Here is a 12,595-nt window from a genome sequence, read left to right as displayed (position 1 = left end):
CAGCTCACCTAGTATATAGTCAATATACCGTGCCGGTAGTGTTTTGGTGGTCTAGGATAAACCTTAGGATTCTGGGAGCACAAGTGGATTGAGTTCTAGCCATGGGTCCCATATCTTTTTGATTTTTCCAGGGCAGCCTCTAGTTAGTTAGCTAGGTAGGTAGGTAAGCTTGATGGATGGGAGGGCTTTGTTAATTAGGTTGACCCATTGGGCTACTGTGGGGGGGATTATTGCCCATCCAACCCATAATTACCAGTTTCTTAGCATAGTACATAGATGTTCTCATGAGCAATCTGGTCTGGTTTAGGGGTAATAATTCTTCTACAAGTCCAAGTAAACAGACCTCGGGGGAGCACACCTGTGGGAGTGACAAATTATCTGCCAAGTATCTCATCACCCTTTGCCAGAACCTCTGTATTGGAGGCCATTGCCATGCCAAATGTAGGAGAGACGCCTCAGGTTGTTGGCATCTTGGGCACCTAGTTTTGTCGGCCGATTTTCTGAAATTTTATGGGGGTAATATATAATTGATGAAGGAATTTATATTGGATAAATTTAGCACGTAGGGAAATCAGGTCACAGTAGAGGCTTCCTCCCATTGGGGCTGATTATTAAATTCTGATGCTAATTACACTGGTTTCTGTGCTGCCATGTAGTACTTATCTGTATTCATTACTAATCAGCCTTATATTGTGACATTTCTATTCTATGTGTACTGTATATTGTGAGTGGGTCCCTAAGCTCAGTAAGTGACAGCAGCACAGAGCATGTGCAGTGAATCAGCAGAAAAGAAGATGGGGAGCTACTGGGGCATCTTTGGAGACACAGATCTTTACTGCTAAAGGGCTGTGGTTGCCTTGGGCTGGTACAGAAGCACAAAACATAATGTACAACATTTCTAACTACTTCTTTAATTAAGCTTTAGTTCTCTTTTAAAAGGGAACTCCACCCACATAATGAAAAAAATGCAATGGTGAAACAATGTAGCAAAGTCAGATCCTCTCCAGCCAAGTCTCTGTTTTCCAATATGACTTGCAGGTACCAGCATGTAAGGCAATGTGGGAGCTGGAGGCGTTTGTATCTTACATTGAACATACTCTGTTTTCCTTTAGGTGAAATGCTGGATTGCCCTAATCCGAACCTGGTGCACTTGCGACATGCTGACCCCAGAAGGGACACTCAGTCCCCTGCACTTAGAAGAGCCAGACCCACATTTCCAAGAAGTACGTTGCACCCATCAATTGGACCGAGTCCTGCTTTTCTTCCATTATTTGTGCAGGAGATACAGTGTTGAGTCTGTCCATTAGGGGGCCCTTGTGTTGTTGTCACTTTGTAATACAGGTATGGGACCTGTTATCCAGAATGCTCAGGACCTGGGTCTTTCCGGATAATGGATCTTTCCATAAGGATCTTCATGCCCTAAGTCTACTAGAAAATCATGTAAATATTAAATAAACCCAATAGGCTGGTTTTGCCTCCAATAAGGATTAATTATATCTTAGTTGGGATCAAGTACAAGCAACTGTTTTATTATTACAGAGAAAAAGGGAATCATTTTTAAAAATCTGGATAAACTGGAGTCTATGGGAGACAACCTTTCTGTAATTCGGAGCTTCCTGGGTAACGGGTTTCCGGATAACGGATCCCAACAGGTATGAGACCTGTTATCCAGAATGTTCGAGACCCAAGGGGTCTTTCTGTACATTGTCTACTAAAAAAAATAATTCAAACATTGTATAAACCCAATAGACTCGATTTGCCTCCATTCATTATATTTTAGTGGGGAATAAGTATCAATACAGAGACAACGGCAATCATTTTTTTAAAAATTAGAATTATCTCTTTAAAAACGACTGTGCCTTCCCGTAATTCTGGATAACTGGTTTCTGTACAACAGATCCCCATACCTGTACACAATAAATATTCTGCAAGTTATATCCACGATATCACGCCACTTCATGAAACTTGAGTATTATGATAAATAATGAACTCCCTGCTGTAAAATATGAGGATATAATAAGTCACTTCAGAGTTCCGTGACCCGTATTCAGCCTCATGCAATATCCTTATATGTTTACAATAGGGAGGTGCATTATTCACTATATACGGGATATTGGAGCATTTAGTGGTGAATTTGCCACTATGACATTAATTGCATATTCAGCTCTTTTATCTGGCCACTCCCACACTGCAACTAGGCCTTGCCCTCTGCCGGCTACAGGGGATTATAACTAGAGATGCACCGAATCCACTATTTTGGATAGTGAACCAAATCCTAATTTACATACTGAACCAACTCCTAATTTACATATGCAAATTAGGGGTGGGAAGGGGAAAACATTTTTTACTTCCTTGTTTTTTGATAAAAAGTCACGGGATTTCCCGCCCTGCCCCTAATTTGCATATGCAAATTCTGATTCGGTCGAGCAGAAGGGTTCTGCTGAAAAAGGCCGAATCCCAAACCGAATCCTGGATTCGGTGCATCCCTAATTATAACTGTGAAGAAGGGCTCTGGTAAGTGGTTAGGATTGCTGGGCAGCTAGTAACCAATGGATGCTTATTAAAGGGGAACTACTGCGAAAATTAAAAAATATTTTGTACTGTTTCTGAAATAATCAAGTTTATCTTCACTGTTCCTCTCTTGGCATCTGTTTCTCTTCATTCTGTCTTCATTCAGCAGTTGGGTGTCAGATATTCATTGACAGTTAGATCCAATATATCTTATAGGGGGGCTTCCTTTTGCCTAGAAGATGTATTAGAGGTCACTCTATTAAAATCACCAGACATCATGTCTCTCTACATGCAGGATTTGTGCAAAAGGCAGTTATTTTGTTTGTACTGGAATCAGTTATTTGAGTGAGCTCTAATACATCTGCTAGGAAAGGGAGCCCCTTATAAGATATATTGGATCTAACTGTCAATGAATATCTGACACCCAACTGCTGCATGAAGAGAGAATGAAGAGAAACAGATGCCGAGAGAGGAATAGTGAAGATAAACTTGATTATTTCAGAAACAATGCAGAATTTTTAATTGATTGTATTTAGAAAGTTTCTTATTTCAGTATGCTGAAGCTTATATTACATTTTCATTTTCATGATAGTTCCCCTTTATTGTGATAATGACAGCAAAAAATCACTAAATAATGCAGCAGAGCCATCCCCTAAATCCGTGGTGTTTTTAGGGGCTACTGACTGCTGCAGGCTATCAAGGTAGAGCTCTGAATAAGAAGATGGAGCCATGCACAGTATACTGTATATGAGCCTGGCACTGCTCTATTCTGATAGAAATAACACCCCCTTCTGACTGGGATTTAACCCCCCACTAGATGTTTTCCCGCCTGTGTTTATTTTTGAAATGAATAAACATACAGTGATGATGAAAGATCCGGAATCCTCTTCTTGCAGATGTTGACGGACATGTCTTGTGCCATCCTGGATGAGCTGCGCAGGCAAACGCACGCAAACCTCCCCGATCCATTTCCAAAGGTGAGTGACCGGCTCTTCTTCTTCATTTCACTGCTACACCTGTGGGCCAGAGTGATAGGAGCCATACACTTATGCTACTGGAACATGATTGGCTGCTAAATGGGAGATCTTTGGTCCAAGTGGGTTTCTCTGTCTGCGTAATGGCTGTGCTCTACTTGGTGGCATTGCCCGTCCCATTGCCTGTGCCTCATCCTTGGCACAACACAGTCCATCTAATCTGTTTACTCGCTCTCTTTATGTGGCCATACATGGGCAGATTAAAGCTGCCGATATCTGTAATTTAGACCAATTCGGCATCTTATCTGCCCCTGGGTGGGGGCTCCCGACAGGTCCTCCCGATCAATATAAGGCCAAAAATCGGGCAGATATCCAGGACCGCATTGGCTAGTTGATGCACTCCTCTGACCCGTCGGTGCCCATTTGCAGATTTGTAATTTAATTATACGGCCCCAGGGCCGAATGTTCGGATCATCCAATATAGCCCAGCCATTAGTGGGCATATCGGGTTAAAGGAGAAGCAAAGCTACAGAGGACGTTTATTGCCAATAGATTAGCCACAATAGTGCAAGCTGTAACACTATATTTATTTATACCACACCTGAGTAAAAAGCTCTAGAAGCTCTCTCTCTGTTTGTTTAGAAAAGCAGCTGCCATATTAGCTTGGCGAGACATCACTTCCTGCCTGAGTCTCTCCCTGCTTACTCATAGTTCTGGGCTCAGATTACAGCAGGGAGGGGAGGAGGAGAGGAGCAAACTGAGCATGCTCAAGCCCTAGCCCTGGAGGTTTAAGCTGAAAACAGGAAGTCTGATACAGAAGCCCATGAGTACACAATAGAAGGAAAGAAATGCTGTGTTACTTTTGACAGAAGACTCAGAGCAGCATTACTTTGAGGCAGTGATCCCCAACCAGTAGCTCGCGAGCAACATGTTGCTCTCCAATGCCTTGGATGTTGCTCCCAGTGGCCTCAAAACAGGAGCTTATTTTTCAATTCCTGGCTTGGAGGCAAGTTTGGTTGTATAAAAACAAGGTGCACTGCCAAATAGAGTCTCAATGTAGGTTGACAATCTACATAGGTGCTACCAAATGGCCAATCACAGCACTTATTTGGCAGCCCAAGAACATTTTTTATGCTAGTGTTGCTCCCCAACTTCAAAAGGTTGGGGATCCCTGCTGTGTATGGCCACCTTTAGTTGGTCCGGTACCTGTGGGCTGGAGGGAAGCAGATTCCACTACTGCAGTGGGAGAGATCTGTTCCATATGGTGCAAACAAACTCCAAGAGAAACAATTAAACCTGCTCTCTAAAAATGTGGTGTGTGTTCTCTCCTCCCCCCCCCCCCAAATGGGTGTCTGGGCCCTCAAGGGAGCTCATAGTAGAGTCCTGCGCGTAACCAATTAGTTAAACCCGACCCGCAACCTGCATACTTAACCGCTTGGACCCGCTACCCAACCCGAGAGTACCACGACCCGCTTACCATCAAGAAACAGGAAGCGCTGTCATAATCCCAGAAGTGACATCATTAGAAGTAGGCGTGATTAGAAAAAAAGGAGTAAAACTCGCTATTGAGAAGACCTGCAACCCGACCCGCAAACCCGGAGAACCGCTGACCCGCGTCTATACCTGCTCCCAAAACTTCTACCTGCAACCCGGAGGGTACAACAGGTTTTTGCGGGTAACTCTCAGGTACCCAACCCACTGCAGGACTCCGGCTCAGTGGAAAGTGGGTGATATTTGTGGATTTGCTGGACTGAAGGAAGACCAGGCAACATTCCTGTGTATGGCTGGTTAATCTTATCTGTAGTCTAAAGATGGCCGTACAGACCAAGTCGGCAGCTTATTGGCCCCTGTGTCCTCCAATGGGCTTCCCCGATCGATATCTGGCCGAAAGTCGGGCATGGGTAAAATCACCAAACGAGCGGATCTCTGTGTATGGCCACCTTTAGGGGGTTATTTATCAAAGGTCACATTTGTGAGGGGTTTTTTTCTACCTCAAATAAACTCACAACTCTAATGTTTCCTTTTTTATTAATGTAAAAAAAACTTGATTGAATGCAACTGGGGGAGGGGGGACTCAAATTTCTATTCCTCTCACATGAATGAGAGGCAGGGAATCCTGATAACTGTTCATGGCATATTTGCACTGTCACTGATTCCTCTGCTCTCTCTCTCTCTTGCAGTCTCCTCTTAGTTGCGAGCTGATCCTCGTGGTCCAGGCTGTCACTCAGTTCATGATGAATTCAGTAGCCCCTTTACGAGCCATGCTACAATTTGTGTTAGCCTTTGGGGTAAGGATTGTGTAACTGTGCCATTTGGAGGCGCATTATTTTCCCTTTGTCCATGATGAGTTTGTACTGTTGGCCTTTAAAGGTTTAGTATAAAAATAAAAACTGGTTAAATAGGCTGTGGAAAATGTTTCTAATATAGTTAGTTAGGCAAAAATGTAATGTATAAAGTCTGGAGTGACTGGGTCTGTAACATAATAGCCAGAACACTACTTCCTGCTTTTCAGCTCTATAACTCTGAGTCAGTGACTATAAGGGGGACCACATGGGACATAACTGTTCAGTGAGTTTGTAATTGATCCTCAGCATTCAGCTCAGATTCAAAAGCAACAGTTATGACCCATGTGCCCCCCCCCTCAAGTCTCTGATTGGTTACTGGCTTGTAACCAATCAGTGGAAACCAAGAGAGCTGAAAAGCAGGAAGTAGTGTTCTGGCTAATATGTTAGACATCCAGTCACTCCAGCCTTTATATATTACATTTTTGGCTAACTAACTATATTAGAAACATTTTTTATTTTACACAGTCTATCTATTTACCCAGTTTTTATTTTTACACTGAACTGTTCCTGTTTAATAAATAAACTCTTTTTCCTCTTGTCCCAGACTAATATTTGGGCGCTGGTGCTGTTGATGGATGGGATCTCCCATATGCAATCGCTGTTGTTCGACTTCGTAACCAACCTGAACAAAGAGCTGTGCGAAGAGGAGCAGCTTCTCCTGGCAGAGTAATATATATATACACGTTGTTATCTCTACTCCATGCTCACTGGTGCACTTTGGTTATTGCCAAGGGGAATCTGGGTTCTGCCACAATAACAGAATGAACATTTCCTGATTCTGTTTGATAGAAATCCTTTAAGGGTAGGGGAACACGGGGAGATTTGTCGCCCATGATTTTTAAAAGCGAGTTTTGGCGACAAGTCGTTCGTTTTGTCTCTACATGCCAGTCACTATGCACACGTCACGATTTGAAATCGTCTGTAGTTCCAAAACACCGTTTTTTGGAGGGATTTGTCAGAAATAGCAGGTACATAGAGAAGTACTGAAATCTCCTACACGCACACACACATAGAGATTAGTAGCCGCGATAAAACGCAAATTCTTACACGTGCGCAATGCCGCAGTTACGCAAGGACGTTTGCAAAGGTCGTGCCGCAGGAACACCATTCCTTTACCAAATGCTCGAGGCAAACGCTCTCCTTCGCATGTGTGTGTGTGAGAATATATCATTTATACGTATGCGTATTTACAAAACAGTGAGCGAAAAACAACATAGTAAACAGTCATTGTTTTCCGTTCCCTGCGTGGGAGGAGAAAGTAGCGTGACACACTATGGGATACAAATCGCTCCGGAACAACAGTCGCTCGGAATCTTCGCTTGCACAAAGACAATCGCCTTTTTAAAAATCACAGGCGACAAATCTCCCCGTGTGTAGTCACTGCAGACTGGTATTGTTTTTAGTGCAGCTGTGACTGTATAATTCTATTGTTGGCCTCTTTTGGCTTCCCACCAACAAGTACATGTCGGATCCAGTGGCCGGCACGGCTTGTAATGTTGGCATAGATGAGCCCCAGTCCCTGGCAGGCAACTTGATTGTATCACACACTCTCTGTGTTTTTTCGTTCTTTAACAGACTGAGAAGGAACGGCGTCCCCTATGCATCACACTTGGTTTCAGCTTTTTTACTGCACTCGTTCGATACGGTTCGCTCCGTTGGCTTTCACATCCTCGACATCATCATACGGAATTTAAACATGTAAGTATTCTAGATCTGAATATACCTTCCTATGCTGAGAACAAGGAAGATAGTAACAGCATGACAACAGTGATTTATGGGGTATTGGCTGTTAGCTGGTTGCTAGGGTTTAGTTTACGCTAGCAACCGTGCACTTATTTAGTGACTAGTGCCATGCTTACCCCAAATCATAGACTTGAAGGTGAAAGAGGGTGGTGGCTCAGATGAATTTGGGTGTGACAAGGGCAGACTCGGGGCCTATAATATATAACGAGGTGCGGATCAAATTAAGAAGAAAATGTGAGTTAATTTCTGGTGAAATCTGCCCCCATTCCACTATGACAGGGTTTGATGCTCATCTATTGCACAGTCACTGACCTGCAGTAACTACAGTGTCCTGATTGCTTGTCCTTTAACCCTTACTAATGATTATGGAAGGTACTCCATGTCATGTAGCAGCCAAATACTAATCAATTAAATCACAGGGAACTTGATCCCATTTCCTGAGAAGCCGATTGGCTGTTACACTGGTTCTGTTTTGCTTCGCAGGTTCCCATGGAGCCCTGGCCTTGCTGGTTACTTGAAAGTCCGGGTAAGTGACCCCCCACATTCTGTACCTGTGACCCCCACATTCTGGTCTGTGACCATGAAACTTAAAAAGCATAATACAAGGGTCTTGGGCCTTTTTTTTCAATTTATATACTCAAATATGTGTGTATATTCCACAGTGAATATAAGTCAAACATGGCTGCTTAGGATAGAGAAACGGCAGTTTTATTTTGGTCTCTGTGTCCGGCCTTTAAGGGACTAAAAACATGACCAAAACCCCATCAGATCTTGTAGGAAATAAAGAATAATGCAAGGTTTCACTCTGAGCTAAAAATGATCATTATATTTAAAAAAGGCCCTTTTATTGGAGCTCCCGATAAATCTGTTACTGTCCCTGTCAGTGTTTCAAATGAGGGGTGGGCGTGTCCTAATGGTCCCTGCCAGAAGCACAGAAGGAGGGGGACAGCCAATCACAGCCCTGCAGTCACACAAGCACAGACAGGCTTTAGTTCCCTGTCCGGGAACTGAAGCCTCTCCCTACTGTGTATCCTGTGCTTGAATGGCTGCCCCCATGGCTACACAGCAGCTTGTTTATATAAACTATAGTAGTACTTATCTGTTATCTACTGTGTATCCTGTGCTTGAATGGCTGCCCCCATGGCTACACAGCAGCTTGTTTATATAAACTATAGTAGTACTCATCTGTTATCTACTGTGTATCCTGTGCTTGAATGGCTGCCCCCATGGCTACACAGCAGCTTGTTTATATAAACTATAGTAGTACTTATCTGTTATCTACTGTGTATCCTGTGCTTGAATGGCTGCCCCCATGGCTACACAGCAGCTTGTTTATATAAACTATAGTAGTACTTATCTGTTATCTACTGTGTATCCTGTGCTTGAATGGCTCCCCCCATGGCTACACAGCAGCTTGTTTATATAAACTATAGTAGTACATATCTGTTATCTACTGTGTATCCTGTGCTTGAATGGCTGCCCCCATGGCTACACAGCAACTTGTTTATATAAAGTATAGTTGTGGATCTGAAGCAAACACACCAGTTTTAACAGTGCAGGGCAACACTATGTTATATTGTCATTACTTTAGCACACTTTCATTTTTTGGTGTTACTGTTCCTTTAAAGTGTGTACTTTAAACATGAATATTTACACCGGTGGCATTGCTTGACCTTTATTCTGCTATATCACATACAGGTGCTGGACAGCCAGAGTCTAAATGTTCTCGCCGACATCCAGACGTTGCAGAGCAAGATTGCAAGACTAAGAAACCACTGTTAATGGGCAGTTCTCCAGCCCCAAAAAAAAAAGAAGAGACTGCATTAAATACATAAGCACTTTGTGCTGAGAGAATCTTCTTGCCTGTTCTCATCCTCAAGTGCCTCTTGGACTTTAAGTGATAGAAAAGCTTTTTTTATAAGGTTGATTTTATATTCCAGATATCTGTGGAGTGTGGTATCCAGCTGCAGTTCTGTCCTTCAACTTGTGATCCTCCAAATAATATCTCTTATTTGCACACTTGCAGTTTTATTTTCCCCTGGCAACAGTGAATGTATTTATTATTATTATTACGATGATGCACTGCGCATATATAGTAGCACTACATTACTGCCCCTTTAACTGTAGCCTGAGCTGAACTGCAGTCTTCACTTGTATTCATAGCAACCAATCGGCAATTAGTTGGGCAGCTGCTGATTAATACTCCAGAGTATTATTGACCCCAGTTTGGTGAATCCCCACCATGGAGTTTATAGATCTGTAATATTCCAGCTGTAGGGTCCCCTGCTGTCACTGAGCATGCTGGGAGTTAGTATTGTAACAGCTGGGCAGCCAGAGGTCAAAGTTGTTGAAGGTCCATCTGTAAGTCTATTGGCTCATCCCTACTCCCAACACTATCCCATGGCTGCGTATTGTCTGTTCCATTAGACTTAAAGGGACCCAAATCCTTCTGTCACTTCTGAATGGCTGGCTGGCACTGGCCAATGGCGGACCCAACACTGTTTTAGACTCAGTAGTATGTGCAGTATAGGAATCCAAATAAAAATGTTCTTTGTATGTTTTGTTTCACTGCGACACCCGTGTGTTTCTTCCTTATTTAAACAAAGACATGGTTATTATCAATAGTGATTCTGATTGGTTGTTTTCATTTGTTTGTCCGCGAGCAGTGTTTGTTTTTCATGAATCTTTATTAAAGTGCCTATTTTATATCCGTCCCAGCGTAGACAACTTGTTATTGACGTAGTTATGTCTACCGTGATAAAGGGAACATAAAGTGTTCGAGGGGGGATTTGTGTGAGAAAGGGGTGATGCCCTTGGACGTGCTGAAAGCCACTTTGTAAGGCTGGATCTGCCGTGCTGGCCTTCAGCTGGAGCCTTACTATCTTTGAAGGTATTGCTAAAGGTGGCCACGCACAGGCCAATAAAATGTGCAGACTCCATCAGCCTACCTGATATCCCATTGGATGAGGACCACATCAATATGTTGATGCTGAAAGCCATCTAGACAGGCTTCATCCGGCCCATCAGCCTCCATTTAGAGCCTTGCTCTCTTTGAAGGTCTTGCTATACACCACCCAAGAAAAGCTGCCAACTCCAAAGCTCATTGGCCCTTACCAAAGCTTACCTGATATTTGGTCAGAAAATCTCATTGGGTGAGGACCACATCAATTTGTTGATGCTGAAAGCCATTTGGACAGGCCCATCAGCTTCCGGCTGCATATCTTTGTCATACGGTGTTGTTTCAGGTGATCATACACAGGCCAATAAAAGCTGCCAAATCTATGTGTCCTGACAGTCTGCACAACTGACATCTGGCAGCAGGGTCAACTTGGCCGGCGAGACATCAGGTAAAAAGCTAGTGGGCCCTGCCGACCCAAACTCAGGTGGCCCATGCTGCCCCCTGATCTCGCCCCCTCTGGCCCTGATTGTGGCCACAACTTCAGGTAGGCTTCGGCCATTTTCAGCAGAATTCGAATTTGCATATGCAAATTAGGGGCTGGAAGGGAAAGCATGTGACTTTGTCACCAAACAAGGAAATAAACATTTTTCCCCCCACTTTTTCCTTTTCCACCACTAATTTACATACGCAAATTAGGATTCGGATTCAGTTCGGTATTCAGACAAATCATTCGGCCAAATCCCAGATAGTGGATCTAACTACAGGACAGGTACACAAATCTTCTGTGAAAGTTGGCGGGTTTCAGGCCAGCACTAATATCACTAGATTTCAGTTTTGTAGGATTAACATTGTTCTGAAACCCAACATTCCTTCTCTTCTCCCTTAGCCCTCCTGGGATGTCATGTTCCTCATAAGTAGTGGAGGTTGTGAAGTATCTGGTGTAGCCATATTGGCACACAACTTCCTCATATGCTTGATACTTGATTCTACTATGATATGGTACGTTATTCAAATGAGCTTTCCCTTTAAATGAAGGCCATTATAGAGGATTTTTCAGTGCGAGTGATACAAGTTACAATCATGGTGAAATATTTATTAGGCTCATGCTGAATTATACAAGAGAATAATACAAATATAACACTGGCACGCATAACGGAATATTTTCCAGCTTATGTCGGCTTCGTTACGTACTTGGGGCGGTCAGGTTACATGGGGAGCCAATCAGCAATATGGCTGAACAGAGAGCCAGTCCTGATAAATAGGGTCACCCACGATTCCCCTTCCATATTTGCATCAAGTTCTGCTTGGCGGGTTCATTTCCAGGTAAGGAATGGGCTTTTTAACTATCCTGTATTTAACTCAGCCCAGGGCATTGACTAGAGGGCAGCAGATAGACTTAACTTTGTGACTCACAGGGAGCAAATATGCACTGTCCCCAAATCTCACCCCAGATGACCTTCAAGATAAGATCGCTAGTGTATCTAGGAGATCAAATCGACACTGTCTCTAGATCTTACGAATTGACCTGGGCTTTTAGTTGTATGTAAAAAACAGAGATAGGTTACGTCCCCAAATCTTGCTCTAACTGCCCTTGAAGCTAGGATTTCAGGTGTATCTAGCAGAGCAAATTGTTATTGTCCCACAATCTCGTCCCAACAGGCCTTCAAACTGTATTTCAGATGCCTCTGGGATAGCAAATAGTCATTGTCTCCTAATCTTATCCCTACTGACCTTCAGGCTGGACTTTCAGATGTCTCTAGGAGAGCAAATAGGCACTGTCCCCAAATGTTACCTCAACTGACCTTCAAGAAGAGCAGTTAGACACTGTCCCCAAATCTCACAAGCTGCCGTTCAAGCTTGGATTTCAGATGTATCGTAGAGAGCAGATCAACACTGTCCCCAAATCTCACCTCAACTGACCTTCAAACTAGGCTTTCCATAGTATCTGGGAGACCAATGTCCCCAAATATCACTTTAACTGTCCTTCCAGTTGGGTTTTCGGGTGTATCTGGGAGAACAAATGATCATTGCCTCCCAAATGTTATCCCAGGTGGCCTTCAAGTTTCAGATGCATCTAGTAGAGTCACTGTCCCCAAATGTCACCCCAGCTGACCTTCAAGAAG

The 12,595-nt window shown here is 43.4% G+C and overlaps 1 protein-coding gene across 1 annotated transcript in view; it reads left to right on the top strand.

The window, feature by feature from the left end:
* XB5835757.L (uncharacterized XB5835757 L homeolog) overlaps positions 1–10,285 on the top strand; it is a 33,598-nt gene extending 23,313 nt beyond the window's left edge. The window contains exons 14-20 of the mRNA XM_018236613.2: positions 1,113–1,223; positions 3,408–3,488; positions 5,666–5,773; positions 6,375–6,496; positions 7,406–7,528; positions 8,057–8,099; positions 9,272–10,285. Of these exons, the coding sequence (XP_018092102.1) occupies positions 1,113–1,223; positions 3,408–3,488; positions 5,666–5,773; positions 6,375–6,496; positions 7,406–7,528; positions 8,057–8,099; positions 9,272–9,355 (672 nt within the window). The 3' untranslated portion in view covers positions 9,356–10,285. The remainder of the gene's footprint in view (positions 1–1,112; positions 1,224–3,407; positions 3,489–5,665; positions 5,774–6,374; positions 6,497–7,405; positions 7,529–8,056; positions 8,100–9,271) is intronic.
* Positions 10,286–12,595: the final 2,310 nt, after the last annotated feature.

Source organism: Xenopus laevis, chromosome 9_10L, assembly GCF_017654675.1.
Source record: "Xenopus laevis strain J_2021 chromosome 9_10L, Xenopus_laevis_v10.1, whole genome shotgun sequence".
NCBI classification, from domain to species: domain Eukaryota; kingdom Metazoa; phylum Chordata; class Amphibia; order Anura; family Pipidae; genus Xenopus; species Xenopus laevis.
The sequence above is the reverse complement of the archived record's forward strand: the minus strand, read 5'-3'. Positions and strand labels throughout refer to the sequence as shown.